At 41.0% G+C, this 19,668-nt stretch overlaps 1 protein-coding gene across 1 annotated transcript in view; it reads left to right on the forward strand.

The window, feature by feature from the left end:
* TM9SF2 (transmembrane 9 superfamily member 2) overlaps positions 1-12,407 on the forward strand; it is a 62,735-nt gene extending 50,328 nt beyond the window's left edge. Inside the window, exons 14-17 of the mRNA XM_074989604.1 lie at positions 745-896; positions 1,951-2,062; positions 2,676-2,847; positions 9,351-12,407. Of these exons, the coding sequence (XP_074845705.1) occupies positions 745-896; positions 1,951-2,062; positions 2,676-2,847; positions 9,351-9,418 (504 nt within the window). The 3' untranslated portion in view covers positions 9,419-12,407. The remainder of the gene's footprint in view (positions 1-744; positions 897-1,950; positions 2,063-2,675; positions 2,848-9,350) is intronic.
* Positions 12,408-19,668: the final 7,261 nt, after the last annotated feature.

The following is a 19,668-nucleotide window of genomic DNA, read 5'->3' on the forward strand; positions in this document are numbered from 1 at the left end:
TTGCAGCATGCCCTAAAAGTTGATGACAGAGCTATTTTTGATTGGGAAGAGCAGTTTATTCCAGAGCTGAGAGTTCCTCTCTCAAATCAAAGGGGTTTTGTTTCAGTGCCTGAGCTGGTTAAAAACTGTGGCAGTATGACACAGGAAGGCTAAGTCTACACGAGCATTCCTCTTTCGAAAGAGGCATGCAAAAGGAGGAAACTGAAAATGCAAATGAGCTGCAAATTTATATATCTGGTATCACGTTCGCATATTCTTCTTTCAAAAGAAGAAAAGCACACTGGATGCGGCTCTTTCAAAAGTAATCCCCATCTTCGAAAGAACCCTTCTTCCTTTTTCTCTTCGAAGATGGGATTTCATTTCAAAAAAGCTGCATCTACCATTCTTTTCTTCTTTTGAAAGTAAATGCAAATGAGGTGCCAGATATGTAAATCTGTGCCTCATTTGCATTTTTATTTCTTTTATTTGCATGCCTCTTTCAAAAGAGGAATGCTAGTGTAGACACGGGGTGTTGCAAGAGATCAGTTGCTACATCTTTATTAGCAATAATCGTTGAGGAACTCCTTACCTATTCTTGTTTGCTCAGAGGCTGTTGGCAGCTGAACTATTGGAAACAACGATAGCATGGTTTAGACCTGTGTGAGTTGGTTGTTTAAATACAAATTTAAGTAGATTTTGCTATTCATAGTGTCAGATGTGTTGAATTATTACATATTTGTGAATCTTTTCTTCTTTACTTTAAAGGCTATTGAACACCCAGTTCGTACTAATCAGATTCCTCGTCAGATTCCTGAACAATCGTTCTACACAAAACCATTACCTGGTATAATCATGGGAGGGATTCTGCCCTTCGGGTGCATCTTTATACAACTTTTCTTCATTCTCAATAGTATTTGGTAAGTTACCGTATTTGAACTCCCGCAACATATACACTGTTACTTTTTCTCTTTGAATCTTCTATTTTCTAGAGAGCTTGACCCTGCCAGTAGTGTTTCTTAAATATTGATTAGTTCACAAAAATGGAAGTGTTTGTCATTCAGCATTCTGGCCTTGAGAATGTTTGTTTGTTTGTTTTTTTTCCCCTGACGTGTAGAGCAATAACTAATTCTTACCAGAATACAGCTGGCCTGCATTATTCAATAGTTTTAAGCAGTACACCTATGACTTTGTGCAGAAGTCCCTCTGAAGCTGACATTATGCTACATATATGAAAGAATCGATCAGAATATTTCATTGCATTTAGTAATTTAATCTTACAGAACAGTATTAGGGCTTCAGGAACGTTGATTTGTCCTTTCCCCACATTTTCATATAGGTATTAGGGAATAATTCATTTGACCATTCAAAACAACCCACTGAATACTCAGCCAGTGTCAGATGTGTACTCTGGGTATGCTAACAAACTGCTTTACTGTGAGAGATTTGCCATCTTTGTGGCACAATCTAGTTACCTAATCTCTTCAAGTTGTTTATTAACATGGAAGAAGTAGATGCCAATACATTAAAGTACTGATACTACTTCTTTTTTCCCATTTTGCTACTTTCTGATTGAAATGTAGAGTGAAATCCTTGCTCTGCTGAAGTCTGTGGGAGTTTGGCCTTTCAGTGGACTCTAGTGGAGCCAGGATTTTGCTGATAGCGTGAACATTCAGTTCTCTCTCCTGATGAACCTCCGTTTCAGAGAAAAGTTTTAGGTTTTGAGCATCTTTGCTTGCCATTTTAGAGTAGAGCTGCTGAATCAGGCATTCCCAGTTTGAAACACAAAGGACAAGTTAACTTCCATCATATTCACACCACTGATGCTCTACCCTTGTGAGAGGGAGACAATATTCTTTATGCTTCAGGCAATATTAAAAATTAACATCTTGTGCTAGTACTGCATTTTTATATTGACATGTATTTCAGAGCAAAGATAAAATGCAAATTTTTAAGCCTCATTTTTGATTATAGGTCCCATCAGATGTATTATATGTTTGGCTTCCTGTTTCTTGTCTTCATTATTTTGGTCATTACATGTTCTGAGGCCACTATACTGCTTTGCTATTTCCATCTATGTGCAGAGGTAAGTAATATTCTTCACTATTCACACTTTATATAATATCCAGGACACTGTCATAAAATCCAACTTCTGTAACTGCAAATAATACTATTCAAGAATTTAACACTACTTGGACAGCTGAGATCCTATTAAGATGAGCTAAAATGTGATTGAACACTCACTGCTTCTTTCTGATAAAAGTTCTCATTATAAATATTATTTTGAATGAGATTGTGCTCAGATTCAGTACCAATAAGAAAATGAGATGGATAGGTGAAGATGAGCTCTAGTTTCTGTGGAAGTCAGTTGACTAGACAGAAGCCTTTGCTTTGTCAAAAGTATTTTATTTTATTGCATGTACCTGTCCTGCACATTTTGAAATTTGCATGCCCCCTTTAAAAAAAAAAATCTGGCTCTTGTGTTACTTGAGCTTTTACATTTTTTACCTTTTGGTATGAATCTGTAACTTTTTGGTTCCGTAGTATAAATTGTGATTAAGTGATCCAAAGTAGCAAAATTTTGTCATTAGCTGTTCAATGTTAAATGCCCAGTAGGAAAAGTTCACTTGTAATTTTGCGTCTATTAATTGGCCAATTTAATGTTTCAGGAAATATAGCTTGTTTTTATTTTCTTCTAGGATTACCATTGGCAGTGGCGTTCATTCCTTACCAGTGGTTTTACTGCGGTTTATTTTCTGATATATGCAATACACTATTTCTTTTCAAAACTGCAAATCACAGGGACAGCAAGCACCATTTTGTACTTTGGTTATACCATGATAATGGTTTTGATCTTCTTTCTTTTTACAGGTAAGTATCTTGAAACCTTGATTCTCGATATTGCCTTGTCTGATTTTAGTTGTGTGCAGTTAACACTAAATAGATATATAGAAATAGATGAATCTTTTTTTATGAAACCATAGCTTATTGTTGAACCCTTGATTCAGGTCAGCATTTATGCTGATGTATTTTGTCACAAACTCTACAGCCAGAAATCTCAGCCTGTGACTTTGGAGGATTAAAATAATAAATGCAATATTGTAGATTAGTTATTTCTAGTACAGTACATTAACAAATTATTCATATTTACCTAATGTTGCTGTTGGTATCTCCTGCTATTCCAACTAACTGCATTTAAGCACATTCCTGAAATTGTCTTCCAAACATTGTGTTAGCCATAGTTTTGAGAGCTGTTTAATGTAGTATTACATCACACATACAGAATAATATATGCATGTTTAACAGGGTTTAAACTCAAGGACATAAGGTGAAAGCTATGAAAGGATCCATGATCATATGAGTTCTAAAATATGCCTTTATGCAGAGGATAATTGTGAAACAGAACTACCAAAAATTGTGATTTTGGCCTTAAATTACAGCAAGGGTGGCTCAGGTTGGACACTGGGGAAAAAACTTCCCAACTGTCAGATGAGTTAAGCACTGAATAAATTGCATAGGAAATTTGTGATATCTGTCAGCTGCTATTGCTACTGGAATCTTTCCTTTTCTTACCCAGTTAGAAGAGACATAGTACTGGAATCTTTTCCCACTGCCTTCTCACTTATTCCCTTTAGATCCCTGCTTTTTCTATCCAGTAGCTCTAGAAACAGTACTGCCTCTGGTTCCTGAGCTCCTACTGCTTTTTACCTCTCTGAGAACGGAGTTCAGTAGCAAGGTGTGGTGGCAGAATGCTTTCTTTTGTCTTCTTGCAGACTGAAAAGTGTGTTTTAGACATGCAGCCCAGATATGGAGGTGACCCCTTCCACCCACCCCCCAATTCTGTATACTGATAGGTACTACCACTGCCTAGTCCCAGACAGCTTAAAAATTCTGAGCGCCATGCAAGCAATGTTTGTACCCAAATCCTTGTGAATACCTAATGGTGGTATTCCAAAGCCCTTCTCTATAATACAAACTTATGTTGATACAGTTACATCTCACAGGGTGTGGAAGATCTACATGTCTAGGCAATGTGGTGAGGTTGGTGTAACTCCCTGTCTCCTGTTAGCATAGCTTTTGCCTCTTGGGGAGGTTAAATACCCATTCTTCTGATGGGAGAAGCTCTTCCATTGTTATAGGCAGTCCATTCTAAACATGCTGTCTACAGAACCCAGAATAACGCATCCAGTCAGGTAGAGAGTTTGCTTCCTCTCTATGGAGGAAAGAGGATTGAGATGTGTACTTCCATATTTCACTAATAGAGCTGAAAGGGACCTTGGGAGATCATTGAGTCCAGTCCCCTGCCCTCTTGGCAAGACCAAGCACCCTCCCCCTTTTTTTTTAAATATTTGCCTGAGGTCCATAAATGGACCCCTTAAAGATTGAACTCACAACCCTGGGTTTAGCAGGCCAGTGCTCAAACCACTGAGCTATCTTTCCTCCTGGATGTGTGTTAGGCCCAGTATGAGAGCCTCTTTGCATCTCAGGCAACTTACATCTGTCAGCTTCCACTTGCCCTCCTTTGTTCAGGTCAGTCAACATGTCATAAGATGTAATATAAGGGCCTTGAGATATATCCAGTGTATCTTCTGTTCCTGTGCCAACTCAGCATGGCTCATGATTGTCATACTGACAGATGCCCATCAGCAATTGGCTGTGCAGTGTCTTATGGGACCCCTTTTCAATATAGGTTCTAAAGAGAAAGCGCAAGTATCTTACTTTTTATCTACCATGACACTTTCTCTAGTAGTTTTCTGTACCTGGTAGTGGGCTCAAAGGTACATGGGTTAGACTAGACAACTAAAATACACAATGGGTTTCATGTACTTAGTTTTGTGTGATACCTGGTCACTCTTTTTAATTTGAACTCTGCTTGAATCTTCACTGAACTTCAAGTTTATATTGAAACTTTAACTGAGTGTATTTTTTTATAGTGTTCGTATTGTCTGAAATTGTGTAATGCCTGAATGTTGTAAAGGACGTCAAACACTCAACCATAGTTCTAAATTCACTCCTTTGTTCTCAGAATAACATCCATAAGAGAACAGTGTTTAGTCTTTTGTTTTTTCCAATTCTTCCAAAAATAGATGCACTCTAAAAACTATGGCATTATTGAAATGTTTTAGGTTTCATAGAGAGAGCCATATTAGTCTGCTTCAGCAAAAAACCATGGAGGCCGGTGGAAGTGGGTCACGTTCACCCTGAGGTTATGTCTATACTAGACATAGAAGTCGACCGCCAATATACAATTTTAGCTACACCAGTTCTATAGCTAAAGTCAGTTTATGCGCAGTTGACTTCCACATCTGTCCACACAGAGTAAGGTCAACGGGAGTGTTTCTCCTGTCGGCCTTCCCTAGTCCTTGCCTCTCCGAGGATTACAAGGGTCAGCGTCAACCCCTGGGAGCATCATTTTGCTCATGAGCAAAATGAAACCCTAGAAGATTAACCCTCAGCAGGTCAGTCCTCCTCTGAAATGTGGCGCTAGCCTAAGTGAATTAGCACAGATGGAACACTCTCATATCTGTATCCCTTCATCTGATTCTTTCACTTCATGCATCTGAAGTGAGTCACAACACACAAAAGTCTATGCTCAAATAAAACTGTTAGTGTGAAATACTTCATGGGTAAGTATATTTAAAGAGGGAGAGTTAAGGGGCATGTTCTCAAAACTCTTAAATGAAATGTCTTTATCAAAAACTGCTCCTAAAGGCAAAGTAGCTTCCTGTGTCAAGGTGATAAAGAGGCTAAAAGGAAAAAAAATTAATTGTTGTATGAAAACTGCTCTGCTACTGTTTACTGGTCCATTAAAAATTGTCAGTTTCAGGAAGTGTTTTGATGGTGCCCTGCTGCTATGTCCCTGTAACACATGCTTCAGGCACTTGGTTCCATACTGCATTCCAGGTCATTGATCAGATGCAGCAAGAAGGATACTGGGAGCCACATGACAAATCTTTGTGATTCACAGCTGGGTTCACAACTAGGTATCATAGTAAATGAGTCAGTTAAACATCACTAGTTTAGCAAGCATGAAAAAAATTACCATGATATCATTCATGATTTGTCACATGATTTTACAGCAGTGAATTATTGCTGAATTTCCATCATGCCCCTTTTCAAGAATGAAATCATTACATGTTGTCTTAAATATTAGTCAGCCCTTATGCAAGTTAACACTACAGTAATACTAGCTATACTAAGGAAAAATCAGTTATCTGCCTGACTCTTATCCTGGCTTCATTTTTCTAGGAAACAAAGATTCTCATAAAAAAAATGCTATGGAAGCTATTTATGTCAACCATGTTTGTTTTTAGCTGTAATTTGAAAGACTATATCCGTCAAACCTCTCCAAAAAAGGATGGATAGAATTATTCTAAATTTCAAATGAAAGAGCCCTCTCACATAAATCAAGGAAGGAATCCTCACAGAAATCAATCTGTCCATAAGTATCAGTTCAAATTACTTGAACTATATGTCCTTCAGTGTATGATTAATATTTTAAAAATATTTATTTATAGTTAAAGCATCTCACACATTTTTACTACAGAAACTTTGGCAAACGCTGAAAATTGTAACTTTAAACAGGACTCTCTCTCTGACTTTTGGATGTTTTTCAAACTTCAGGGTCTCTCTGAACATTTTTAAACATTAGATGCAAGCCTCCTTTCTGAACTACAGACATTTAAACAATGAACTATGAAATCCTTAAGTGTACTCACGAAGGTGTCAATTAACTTTTTTGTAAACAATCCTTATTTATATTAGATCAGTAGTGCTCTCTAAAAGATCTTTGTTTCACATTTGATCACTGTCATAGCCAATAGTGGGTTCTATCTTTTGGCCTTTCTTCATCCTGAGATGTTTTTCAAAAATCACAGCAATTTAAACTGCTCTCCTCTCATCTATAAATAGGTCTTTCCATGTTTCAGTGACTGGTTCCTCAGGGGGTTAGTCTTATCAGGAGGCAATGGCATTTCCTGATAACTTATTCCACTCTTTTAGTCCTAAAATTAATCTCAAGTCATTGTTTTTGACCATACACGGGGTTATAGCTGTATTTTTATAATTTTTATGGCTGTATTTCTGATGTCAGTGATTGGCAGGGCTTATCTGCCCCCTCCCGTCAGATTCTTTAGAGTAAAGAACCTTATTCAGACAATGCACCTCAGTCATCAAGTTCCAGCAAGGTTGTGTCTGCAATTTCTGGGGGCACAGATCAGCTGGTGTTTTCGTAACAGGTTACATCTTAACAATTTACCTATCCCCCGTAGGCTGAACAAACAGGTGTCCATACCCAGCAAGGTCGAACAATCAGCCACCAGGTGGAAGGCTTGTGCAGGAATTCCATTAATCAAGAATCTTCTTAAGATCATAACATTAAATGCTTCCGTTTTGAGATGGGGAGCACATTTATGTCCTCAGCAACCCAGTGCAAATGGGAACAATAAGAATAATTTTTGCATATCAGTCCACTGGAGTCATAAGTGACTGGAAATGCTTGCCTCTACATTCTTCTCCTAATCAAAAGCAAGTCAATCAAGATCATTATAGGCAACATGCCTTGTATATATTACCCCCTCTCAGTGTATCAAAGTGATAGAGCTCTGGAATTAGTGCATAGATCATTATGGCTTCTTACCACCCAGGTGAAAAACACCACCGCAGACAATTTTTGCTAAATTACAAATGGAAGTTGGACTTCAGAATCGTGGGCGAAATGCTTATAGATTGGGGTTTCCTGAGGTCTGTCCTTTCACCACTGTAGTCAATTCTAGAAGATCCTCTCCAGAGGAAGACTCAGTATCTACAAGACCCATTTGTCATTACATGGAGAAAAGGGTCTTTTTGTGTAACTCTACTGCTTTTTAAGGTTTTCAATAAGATCAGGCAGGACCAAGCCAGGATCATTTTGATTTCACCAACTTGATTAAGACAAGTTCGGTTTCCTTACATCATCAGACTCACCTCTCGCCCTCTGATTGGCAAAGGGCTGGTCCAAATGAATTTGTCAGCTGTTTTACAATGTTGTTTAAACACTTCACCCCAGTCTGAATATTGTGCAACTCCATTCATGGATCCTCAGTGTTTCTTGGGACTAAAGGCATCGTGTTCATTGGGAGTATAACATATATTAAATAGCAGAAGGATTTTACAAGGCACACCTTCAAAAATACAGAAGATTTCTCTTTTGTATCATCACTATCTTTAACCTGGCCAGTTGCCTCTTTACATAATCTTGGATTACTTGTTTGAATTGAAAACATCAGGTCTCTGAGTTACATCAAGTCTCACTTAGTGTCAATAACAGTTTTCTACTGACCAATAGACAGTTTCTCCATTTTTGCACATCTGACCAGGATGAGGTTCCTAAATGGTCATCGTAACCTTTTTCTGCAACTTTAGAAAGTCTGCTCCTCTTAGGGTCTCAACCTTATTCTCAACAGCTAGTGGTTCAAAAGATTTTCTTGTGAGATTGTGTGGTGTCTGCTACATTTTTCTATGAAGACGGTCTTTATGGTGGCATTTGCTTCTGCACACAGTGCTAAGGAGATTGGGGCTCTAATGTTGTGCTCCAAGGAGAATATATCAATATGATCCATCCAAAAATTGTACCTATCGTTTCTCCTGAGTTTCATGTTAACCAGATTATTCAATTTCAGGTTTTTTCCTTAGCTGTGCTGGTCTATGGAAGAAGCTATTTTCCATACGTTGGATGTTAAGAAGGCTTTGTCCTTTTACTTGGCCAGGGCCAGAGCATTCAGAAAATATCGTAGACTTTTGATATGTCTAGGGATTCATGGAAAAAATCTCTAATTAGATCTATGTATATATTACTTATTATGGTATGGTATGAACAATGTGATCACTCTAAATGTCATACATAGCTGATCACTTAAGCAGATACTGTATGGAATGATGTAGTTGTGAGCCCAATAGGGAAATCTTCAAGGAGGAAAATGACAGACTGGGGAAAGGGATATGAAGATGAGGGGGGCGGGGACGTATAAGAGAAATGAAGAACAAAAATAGCACTGGTCTTAAATGTGAGTATAGTCTTCCACTTAACATAATGAAGCAATTAACAAATAAAAGTTTGATTTAAAGTTTGGGTAATATATAAATATTGTCTTCTATCTTTGTGCAGACTTTCCATTGACACCAGTAGGTGATCAGCTGTGAAGGGTAGCCTGTAGTCCTAAACATATATCCTGGCCTACAGAAAAGTTTAATTTGTTCCACACAGAGAAGGTTTTTTAAATTTGTATTGGACCCTGCAGTAGCTGTGCTAATATGTAATTTAGTTTTGAAAAAAGAATTCTCTGCATATACACTGCCTTATTTATGAATCTACTCTTTGAAACACTTTTTTATAGGGACAATTGGATTCTTTGCATGCTTTTGGTTTGTGACCAAAATATACAGTGTGGTGAAAGTTGACTGAAGCAGCCAGTGACCTACAGTTGGCACAGAAGAAATTTAGTCTTCATTAACGTAATTTAAAGACCTGTTCTTGGTGATGAACTTCAGCTTTACCAGAAGTATTGGCATCCTGTTCCTGGGGAATGATACTGAGTGCACCTCTCCTCCTCAAGACACTTTTTCCACAAAAGCCTTTGTATTGTGATTTAACAATCTGTTTTCATTTAAATCTTCTTAATGAAGACCAGAGTTAAGTATTGTATGCATTTGTAAATTTAACTACACTGTAATAAAAACATTAAATTCTAATGGCAGAATAGAAATGGCTGTATTACATGACTTAATGGTACTGCTGAATAAATTGTAAATAGGATTTTCTAGACTTGGTTGGTGGGATGAATTATTTTTCTTTTGAAGGAAATGAGAACTTTTTATCATAAACTTTAAAGAATGTTTCAAAGGTGTGTTGCTGTTCTGGATGTGTTTTTTATTTTGTACTATTGATACATCCACAAATATTCCAATTTCTGTGTCTTCATTAGTTTTGATGTTATTGGCCTTTTAAACTATGTGCCTCTGAGTCTTTGATTTTTTTAAATTCATAGCTTTATTGTAAAAATGTCTTCAGTAGATATGTAAGTCTATGAAGTTATGTAAATATATTTGCAAGGGAGGTTTAAAAATTATGTCGTCTTATCGCATTTTACTGTATTTTGTTTATATTGACACTCCTTTTGATCTGGGAAAAAATCAGTTTTGTCCTAAATAACTAATGCTAACATGATGCGGGTGCATGAGAGTGAAATTAGACAATTATATGCATTACAGGATTAATCCAGCCTTTATCCAAGCTACTTTTTCTGTGAGACTACATCATATGTGGAGAAGATCTTTATATGATCAGCATTCACTGCTGATCTTTTTTTCACTGATCTTAATGATGCATTGCTAGATCTATTTAAACAAAACAACCTCCCCCCCCCCCCCCAAAACTGAAAAACAAGATAAAAAGAACCACTGGTTTTGCCTGATAAGAGAAATTACAGTTCAAGGTCACTGACTAGAATTAATTATTCCACAGTCAATGTTTTAAAAATTGAAATGTTATCATGTTCAGTCATCTAGATGAACAGTATTATGAATCCATCAGCAAAGGCTGCATGTTTCCTACAGTATGATTAAAATTTTATTAAGCTGCATGTACTAGTTGTCACTCAAACTTAAATTTCTTTAGTCTGGTTTTTCTAATGTTTTTCTAAAAGACCTTACCCGAATGATGATCAAATGCTAAATCAATAAAGATACCATTGATTAAAGTAACTTGTCATTATTAACATTTCCAAGCTGAGATGTTAAACTACTTAAGATAAAGCAGTTTTCCAACTTTTGTGTTCAAAACCAGAAAATACATGTTTGGATAACTTTTTTTATTCTTGGTTCATCTGATTAGAATTTAATTCTGAACTCAAATATTCAGACCCCAAATCTTCATTTATAAAACTGGATATATTTGCCAAGAGACAAGTGTACGTATCTATCACATCTAAAAAACTCATTTATTTTGGGTCAGTGAAATTGGAGTGTGCCCACAACAAACATCAATGTTTAGTTCCTAAAAGTATAAATACAGGGCTTACCACAACAAAACCCAAAACTCTGCCCCCTGAATTGTGTATTTTGCTACTCTGATTTAATTATAGTTTTAAATGGATAATTTAAATGCCCTAATTAATAGGTTTTCTTCTTAAAATACTTATAATTAGAGCCCATCAGAAATATACTGATGAAACATGTTTTCCATCAAAAATGCCAGTTCATCAAAACCAATTTGCTTCTGTGCAACACAGCTTGGTTTCACCCTGCTGTTTTAACCATTTAACAGTAAAACTGTCAAATCGTGTCCGTTCAGCTTGGGATAATCTACGCTGCAATGCTACACTGGCATGGCTGGTGAAGATGCACTGTGCTGACAGGAGATCTGATACAGTCTAATGTAGATACCACTTTAAGCTGATGCAGTTTATTGCTTGGGTGTGGCTTTTTCACACCTCTGGGTGAGGTAAATTACATCAGCTTAAGCAGTAGTGTAAACCAGCCCTCAGTAAGTGCAGGGGATCCAACGGTGCATACCTGACTTTGGAAACAAAGCATGATGATGTTAAAATGAAACCTGTATAGAAGTTTCAGGTCAGAGGAAGTACTGGAAATACTGTTTGTTCTGAACTGAATGAAACAAACTCCGAAATGTTAACTTGCTACAAAATGGAAACTTTGAGATTTGACCAGCTCTACTTATGGGTTCCTCCCTCGCCTGCATCTGAGTTTAATGGAAGTGTGATGTTAGAGTGAAGTGATCTTGGATGGTATTTATGCAGACACTGTATTGGAGGCTGATTGGTATAATATTAATTTCTTGTAAGAATAGTATAGTACCAGTAGTGGCCTCTTAAATGTTTTAATGCTCCTATCCTTAAAAGCTCATTGAATGAGCTAATTCTTCTCATTGTTTGTAAGGCATTGATTGTAGAATCAAAGTGCAATATGTGTTTTATTGAGGCTTCTTGTGAAATCAGTTTAAATCTTGAGATTTCAGTGGACTGTCAGCCCGCTCTCCCTCCCACCCCCCAAAAAAGTTTATAACCTCAGATGTATCTTATTCCAAAGTTCAGAATATAGTCTACATTTCAATGTGATCTTCAGTCTAAATATTTGAAACCTGACACTGTTTTGGTGTTATGGGACATCAAAATAGTTCTACTCTAGAGAAGGTACCATGCCTTCCAAATAATGTATTTGGTAGAGCTCGGACTAGAACGCTTGTTCATTGCTTCAAAATACTTGGTTCTCTGTGTGAGATAAAAGGAGATCACTTTTCTGTTATGGAAGTGTCCCAGTTGGAGTAGCTGATCACAGTTGGAAAAGCATGTTCCTGCACCAATTGAAATAAACAAAAGAAACCCTTTGTGTGATGGAGTAGCACTGGCCTTCAAACTTCCATCGAAATTAAGTTTGGATCACATACTGTTTCCCCATCTCCAAAAACAAAAATTTAAATGTGATTAAATTCAGACTGTCTTGAAATAATAGTCACTGCAGGGATTCTCAGATGATTTAACTGAATGGGAAGGTTGAAGAAGTAGGAACAAGTTGTTGAGCTATCACCAAACAAAGCAATGTTGGACAAAACTACAAATCTTTATCAAATTGTAGTGACCTTGACCCAAATTGATTCTTTGAAGCTTGAAGGAAATATGAAGATCTCCTTTGAACTCTGCAAGCAATCTTCAGACCAAACTCAATTTACAAGCTATTTATAAAGATGGCTAAATTAGAGCTCTGTAAGGGAAACTTGTTCTACTGTGAATTAGGCAGAGGCTGTCTCTACTCAGAGGTGCTTTCTTTGTACAGTTTTCAAGTGCATGTTTTATATGTCAATACATAAGTTTCTTCTGCAACCACCATCTCCGCCAGTACTGGACACCTGGGCTGCTTTCTTTTCTGAGCAGCTTCACAGAGTTGCGTCAGTGTTTTGGATGTGCATGTTCTGGTCACTCTCAATCTGCTCCTGCTTGTCTCCCGGGTTTCGTCCATTAGGACAGCAGAGGGATCAACAACAACAAAGTCCTTATATTGCCATTTGAATTGTTTCTGGGAGCAGTGTTCCTATTCTTCCTAGGTTAGTTAATCCCTCAGGTGTGTAACCCTCCCTTAGCCTCCACTGCAGCATCTTCCTATGGGTCCCTCTGTCCATTGCTACAGCAGAGCAGTCATCAAGAAAGCACAGGGTTAGATCCTCCCTATGTGGAAGGCAGCCTTCCCAGCCTTTTTCAGATGGTGAGTGGTGCCCAGCCTGCACTTACCTTTCCAGCTTAATTCTCGGAGGTACTGGCCTAGACAGGCAAGTGGCATAATCTCCCCTATGACTTCAGGTAATTTTTATAAATCCTAATTCATAAAAGGAGACTTTAGTTCTTAGACCTTGTAAGGCTGAAATTGGAATTCCCTGCCTCAGCTCCTGTGGAGAAGGGACAGCTTCTTGCAAGATCCCCCTTAATCCAGCTGTGAAAGGGCTATTTTCATGTTGTTCATGCACACTATAGCCTTTTGGAGGCTTGCAAGGAAGCATGGTAAAAGGGACATTGCTGCACATGTACCCCTCCCCTCTGACTCCCCCAACAAGTCTCAAACACTACCCTTTACTACAGTCCATTTCTCATTTCCTTTCTATACCCTAAACATTTTGCTGTCATCCTAATGGCATGGCATGTGCAACTGTCTCAGCCTTATTCATAGTCTGCTTACCACCACCTCTAGAATTGTCACCATAATCACCTCACTTGGTCTCTTATACATGGCTTTTATTATCGGGGGTTCACAAGGAACTTTTCCTGTGGATGAATTGTTCTGTAGTTACCCACTGTAAACTTTTATTTTTATCTGAAGCACTGAGAACTGACTCCTGTTGCAGAGTATGTGTGGTGTTACATCATATGGAAGTCAGACATGCCACAATGTACTAGAATATTATAAACTTGTAATGTTTGAATTTCAGTCCAGTCTTCCAACTCTACAGTATTTCAGCATTTTTTAAAAATGTGCAACTTCAGATTTGTTTTTATATCACCTAACAAGAGCTTTAGCATCACCTGTGGGCAAGAATGCTTACTAATTAGTGAAAAGCACAGGAGCAAAGTAAGGTGAGAAACTTAACTATTTCCTAGTTTACAAGAACTTTAGTAAATGTAGATTTTTTTTATCTTGAATATGGTGTTTACTTTATACACCAAATTACTTACTATACACACTAAATTTCTGAAAATATTGTAACCAGATAATTACCAAACCTAGATACTAATTTGTAACATTTTCTTGGCTGAACTCTCACTCGATGGGTGTTGGGATACAGCCACAGAAAAGGCTGTTCAGTGAAAATTATTTCTTATATGCCATTTGGATGTCGCACTGGCACCCCCAGGGCTGCTGCGCAGATTTTCCTGGAGGGTCTCTCTGAACTTTTCAGCTTTCTCCGAGTTTGCCGTCTTTCTGGCGTCAATGCGGGGCCTTCCAGCAGGTTTAGAGCGGTACAACTTCTTGGGTCTCAGCTTGAGCTTGGAGCAAACTAGCGAGTGATCTGTATCACAGTCAGCACTATGATAGCTGCGTGTCAGAGGGACGTTTTTGAGGTTATTACACCTAGTGATGACCACATCTAGTTGATGCCAGTGCTTCGAGCGTGGGTGTCTCCACGACACTCTGTGCTGTGGCTTCATTTGGAAGAATGTGTTTGTGATGCACAGATTGTGGTACGTGCACAGTTCAAGGAGACGCTGTCCATTTTCATTCATTTTTCCCACACCGAAGTGTCCTAAGCAGGAAGACCATGAGGCCCAGTCAGCTCCAGCTCTTGCATTGAAGTCACCCAAGATGTACAGTTGTTCAGGAGCAAGTATTTGCGCTACAGCAGCACGAAGCACGTCATAGAACTTGTCTTTTACTTCTGGTGTGGCGTACAGGGTTGGAGCATAAGCGCTGATCAGGTGGACAGGACCGGCGCAAGTTTGAAGCGTGATCCGAAGAAGTCTTTCTGATCCGCCCATGACTAAATCAACCATTTGGGTAGGGTTCTGACAGCAAAGCCAACACCATGCTCTCTGGGTTCTTCTTGGGCTTTACCCTGCCAGAAAAAGGTGTAGTCCTTTTCCTTTAGGGATCCCGAATCTGCGAGTCACGTCTCTTGCAGTGCAGCAATATCAACTCTGAGCCTCTTCAGTTCCTCATTGATGACAGCAGTCTTGCAGGTGTCACTGATGGCCTGAAGATCTTCAGTCAAGCCGGTCAGCATGATCCGCACATTCCAGCAAGCAAGCTTAAATTGGTGATGTTTCTCATTTCTTGTTCATTTTCTTATTGGTTTGCCTGGTGCCCAAATTTCAGTCATTTGTCAGGTTCAGGAACCTTAAGCCTCACGCACCCAGCGAGGCAGGTGAACTGTGGTGGGACAGTACCCTATTGGCTGGGGGCTGCCCGGCTTGAGGCAGGCGGTGACTGTCCAGTGAGATGTGAGGATCCCTCCCACGGTCGAAGGCAACCCCTGGCGCTCGTTCTCTACACCAATCAAGCAAGAGCTTGTAACCGGTATCTGTTGCCTCCCGTGTTGATGCAATGCTGTTCAGTGATGCCAGAGTACCTCTCTGGGCGCGACTCTGGGCTGTCCAGACACCAGTGTCCCCCGCTCGGCTTTACTGATATAGTCCAAAGGAGAGGATAACCTCCATGTCTGGTACCAGCTCAGCTGCAGGAGTTGCCGGGACAGTGCCAGAAGTTGACACCAAACCGCCTTCGGACTCCACTCCGGATTTTCTGTCAGGGTTTACTCCCTTAGCCTCTCTCCTTCCCAGGATAACCCACAAAGCAGTGGGGTGTGGAGAATGTGGTTAAGGCTCGAACTACTTGATGCCTCCCTGTTACCACGAGTCACCATAGCTCCCTGCAGAGCAATGACCTCATATCCCCAGGACCCTCCTCCCCTCCTTTCACTGCCCCTCCCCCCAGCTACCATCACCATAGGACCCTCCCCAGCCCACTACCCCATCTGCTCCCATGTCCGCCCTCCTCACTGCATTGGCCCCTCTCCCCTCAGCTGCTCTCAGTGCCCCCAGGTCCACCTTCCCCCATCGCTCTTCAGGCCCTTCTCTTCAGAGACTCCTTTTCTTGGTAGTGCTGCCTTGCAGGGCACAGGTGGAACACCATACCTGAAAAGGACAAACACAGGGCTCCTCCCTCGGTGAACTCTCAGAAGCAAACTCCCTTCCCTGTTCGCTGCTCACCCCTTGTTCGCTGGGAGCTCCCTTCTTATAGGGAGAGCTCCCAGCTGGTCAGGCCTGGCTAAAAGCCTTGCCTCCAGTCTAATCAGCCCTTGAAGGCTCACCTGGCAGGGAACTCCCCCAGTTCACACCTTGCAAACTGCTCTTCTCTGCACAGCACAAGCTCAGGTACCTAGGCAGCTGATCAAGCTGCAGACAGACAGACATTCACTCACCAGCTCACCACACAGCCCCCCAAATCCCACACTCACCCAAGCTCCTCTAGGACACTTTGCCCAGGGGCAAACTCCCTTCCCTGTTAGCTGCTGCCCCCTGTTCGCTGCTCACCCCTTGTTCGCTGGGATCTCCCTTCTTATAGAGAACAGTACAGCAGACAGCCAGGCGCTGTGCCAACAACCACTGGCTCCAGTTATGCAGCAGCATCCAGACCTGTGCCGACTTTGGTAATCTCAGAGGAATGTACGAGGGTATGAAGAAGGCATTAGGACCCACCCAGAACAAGATGGCACCTCTGAAATCCAAATCTGGTGAAGTCATCGCTGACAAAGCCAAACAGATGGAGTGCTGGGTTGAGCACTACTCCGAGCTGTACTCACACACGAGAACGTTGTGGTTGACGCAGCCCTCGATGCCGTCAAGCTCCTACCAGTAATGGACGAACTGGATCAAGAACCAACAGTGGATGAACTGAAGAGCGCCATCGACAGCATTGCAGCAGGAAAGGCCCCTGGTCAGGATGGTATAGCACCAGAGGTAATCAAATGTGCTGCGGACACACTCCTGGAACCCCTACATGAGCTACTGTGCCTGTGCTGGAAAGAGGGTGAGGTTCCACAGGATATGCGCAACGCTAACATTGTAATGTTGTATAAGAACAAAGGAGACAGAAGCGACTGCAACAACTACCGTGGAATCTCCCTCCTAAGTGTCACTGGTAAACTGTTCGCTCGCGTCATGCTTGGCAGACTCCAGAAGATTGCTGAGAGGGTGTACCCCGAATTGCAGTGCGGATTCCGCACAGAGAAGTCTACTGTTGACATGGTCTTCTCTCTAAGGCAGCTGCAGGAGAAGTGCAGGGAGCAGAGGAAGCCACTCTACATAGCCTTCATCGACCTGACCAAGGCCTTTGACTTGGTCAGCAGGGATGGACTGTTCAAACTGCTCCACAAGATAGGCTGTCCTCCACGGTTACTCAAGATGATCCAGTCGTTCGACGAAGACATGAGAGGAACCATCCAATATGACGGCGCATTATCGGATGCTTTCAGAATCGGGAGTGGCGTCAAACAAGGATGCGTGCTTGCTCCGACATTGTTCGGGATCTTCTTCACACTCCTCCTGAAACATGCCTTTGGATCTTCAACAGAGGGCATCTTGCTGCACACAAGATCTGATAGGAAACTGTTTAACCTTGCAAGGCTGAAAGCTAAGTCTAAGGTGCGAGAAGTCCTCATCAGAGACATGCTGTTCGCAGACGATGCTGCTGTAGTGTCTCACACAGAAGACCAGCTTCAAAAACTACTGGATCAGTTCTCCAATGCATGCAAGGACTTTGGGCTTACCATCAGCCTAAAGAAGACAAACGTACTCGGTCAGGATGTTGCTGAATCCCCATCAATCAGCATTGACAACTATACATTAGAGGTCATCCACAAGTTCGTTTACCTCGGGTCCACCATCACTGACACCCTGTTGTTGGACACTGAGCTCAATAGGAGGATTGGAAAAGCGGCCACAACTCTGTCCAGACTCAGCAAGAGAGTGTGGAATAACAACAAGCTGTACACTCACACCAAAATGCAAGTCTACAGAGCCTGCATCCTCAGCACCCTCCTTTATGGCAGCGAGACTTGGACCCTGTATGCCCGCCAGGAAAAGAGGCTGAACGTCTTCCACTTGCGCTGCCTCAGGCGCATCCTTGGAATATCATGGAAGGACAGTTACCAACACTGCCGTCCTCGAGCAAGCTGGAATCCCAACCATGCACGCCCTCCTCAGGCAGCGTCAACTCCGCTGGCTTGGCCACGTCCACAGGATGAACGATGGAAGGATTCCAAAAGACATCCTGTATGGTGAGCTAGCCTCTGGCAAAAGACCTCCCGGACGCCCCCAGTTGTGCTACAAAGATGTCTGCAAGAGAGACCTCAGAGAGGTAGACATTGAGCTGGACAACTGGGAAGAACTAGCAGATGACCGCAGCAGATGGAGGCAGGGGTTACACAAGGGCCTTCAGAAGGGCGAGATGAAGATCAGACAGCTAGCAGAGGAGAAGCGAGTACACAGAAAGCACAATAAGGACTTGCCAGACACCCACTACATCTGCAAGAGATGCAGCAAGGACTGTCACTCTCGTGTGGGTCTTCATAGTCACAATAGATGCTGTAAATGAAGTCCTCAATTGAAACTTTAAAGGGCGCAATCCATAGTCTATGCAGACTGAAGGATGCCTACTATTTCTTATATAGTCTTGCTTTAGTACAAATTAAGTGTTCTGCTAACCTGATGTAGAAGAACATTTTCCATTGTTTAAGGTCACAAGTAAAAGGGGTGGGTCAGAAATGGACCTGCACAGTGTTCTGAAGCATTTGCAGCTGGGGGCCATGCGATTGACAGAATGCAGCACATATATTGCTGCCAGGCTTCTGGCCTCTACCTAGCTTTGCAGTAGGAAATCAAAATGATCTGAGCTATACCATGTTTGCTTTTTTGTTTTGTTTTGTTTGTTTTTTTTTTTTGTTTACATCGAGTAAGAATGGCCCATAAGTTTACTTTGAATTTCCTACTGTTTTTTGCAGAGCAATTTTAGGCAGTCCTTTTATCTTTTTTATTATTTATTTAAAATATCATGATGTTTTTCTACTGTTATTTCTCTGCAGTCTGTCCACTCATATTATTGTGATTGTCTTTTTAAATGCTGGGTACTTACACAGTATTTATGAGAATGTGTCATCATAAATGTGATTGTTGGAAAGGGGAAGTGGCCTTGGTGAGCTCCTACTTTCCCCTTAACAAGGCTTTCCTTAAGGCTACGTCTACACTTACCAAACACTTTAAAATGACTATGCTAATGGCCAGATTGAAGAATACTAATGAGGCACTGAAATGCATATTCAGTGCCTTGTTAGCATGCTGCTAGCCGTAGCACTTTGAAATTGCCGTGTTTTGCTCCTGCACGGCTTGGCTACGTGGGGGTCCTTTTTGAAAGGATCCTGTCAACATCAAAATCCTTTTATTCCTATGACCTGAGGTGTGTGTGCACACAAGTTACCAGAAGTCTTTTTTCCCCTAGCTGGTAGCCATCAGGTCGAGGCACAGCTCCCACCCCGGGCCTGATGCCAATACGGCAACCAATATATACTCTGCCCAAACCACCCCCGTGTCGGCCAGCGCCGAGAACCACGTGGCGCCGCTGCATCATCCGGGCCAATCAGCAGCAACAGAACTGTGC

This window comes from Carettochelys insculpta, chromosome 1 (assembly GCF_033958435.1).
Source record: "Carettochelys insculpta isolate YL-2023 chromosome 1, ASM3395843v1, whole genome shotgun sequence".
NCBI lineage: Eukaryota > Metazoa > Chordata > Testudines > Carettochelyidae > Carettochelys > Carettochelys insculpta.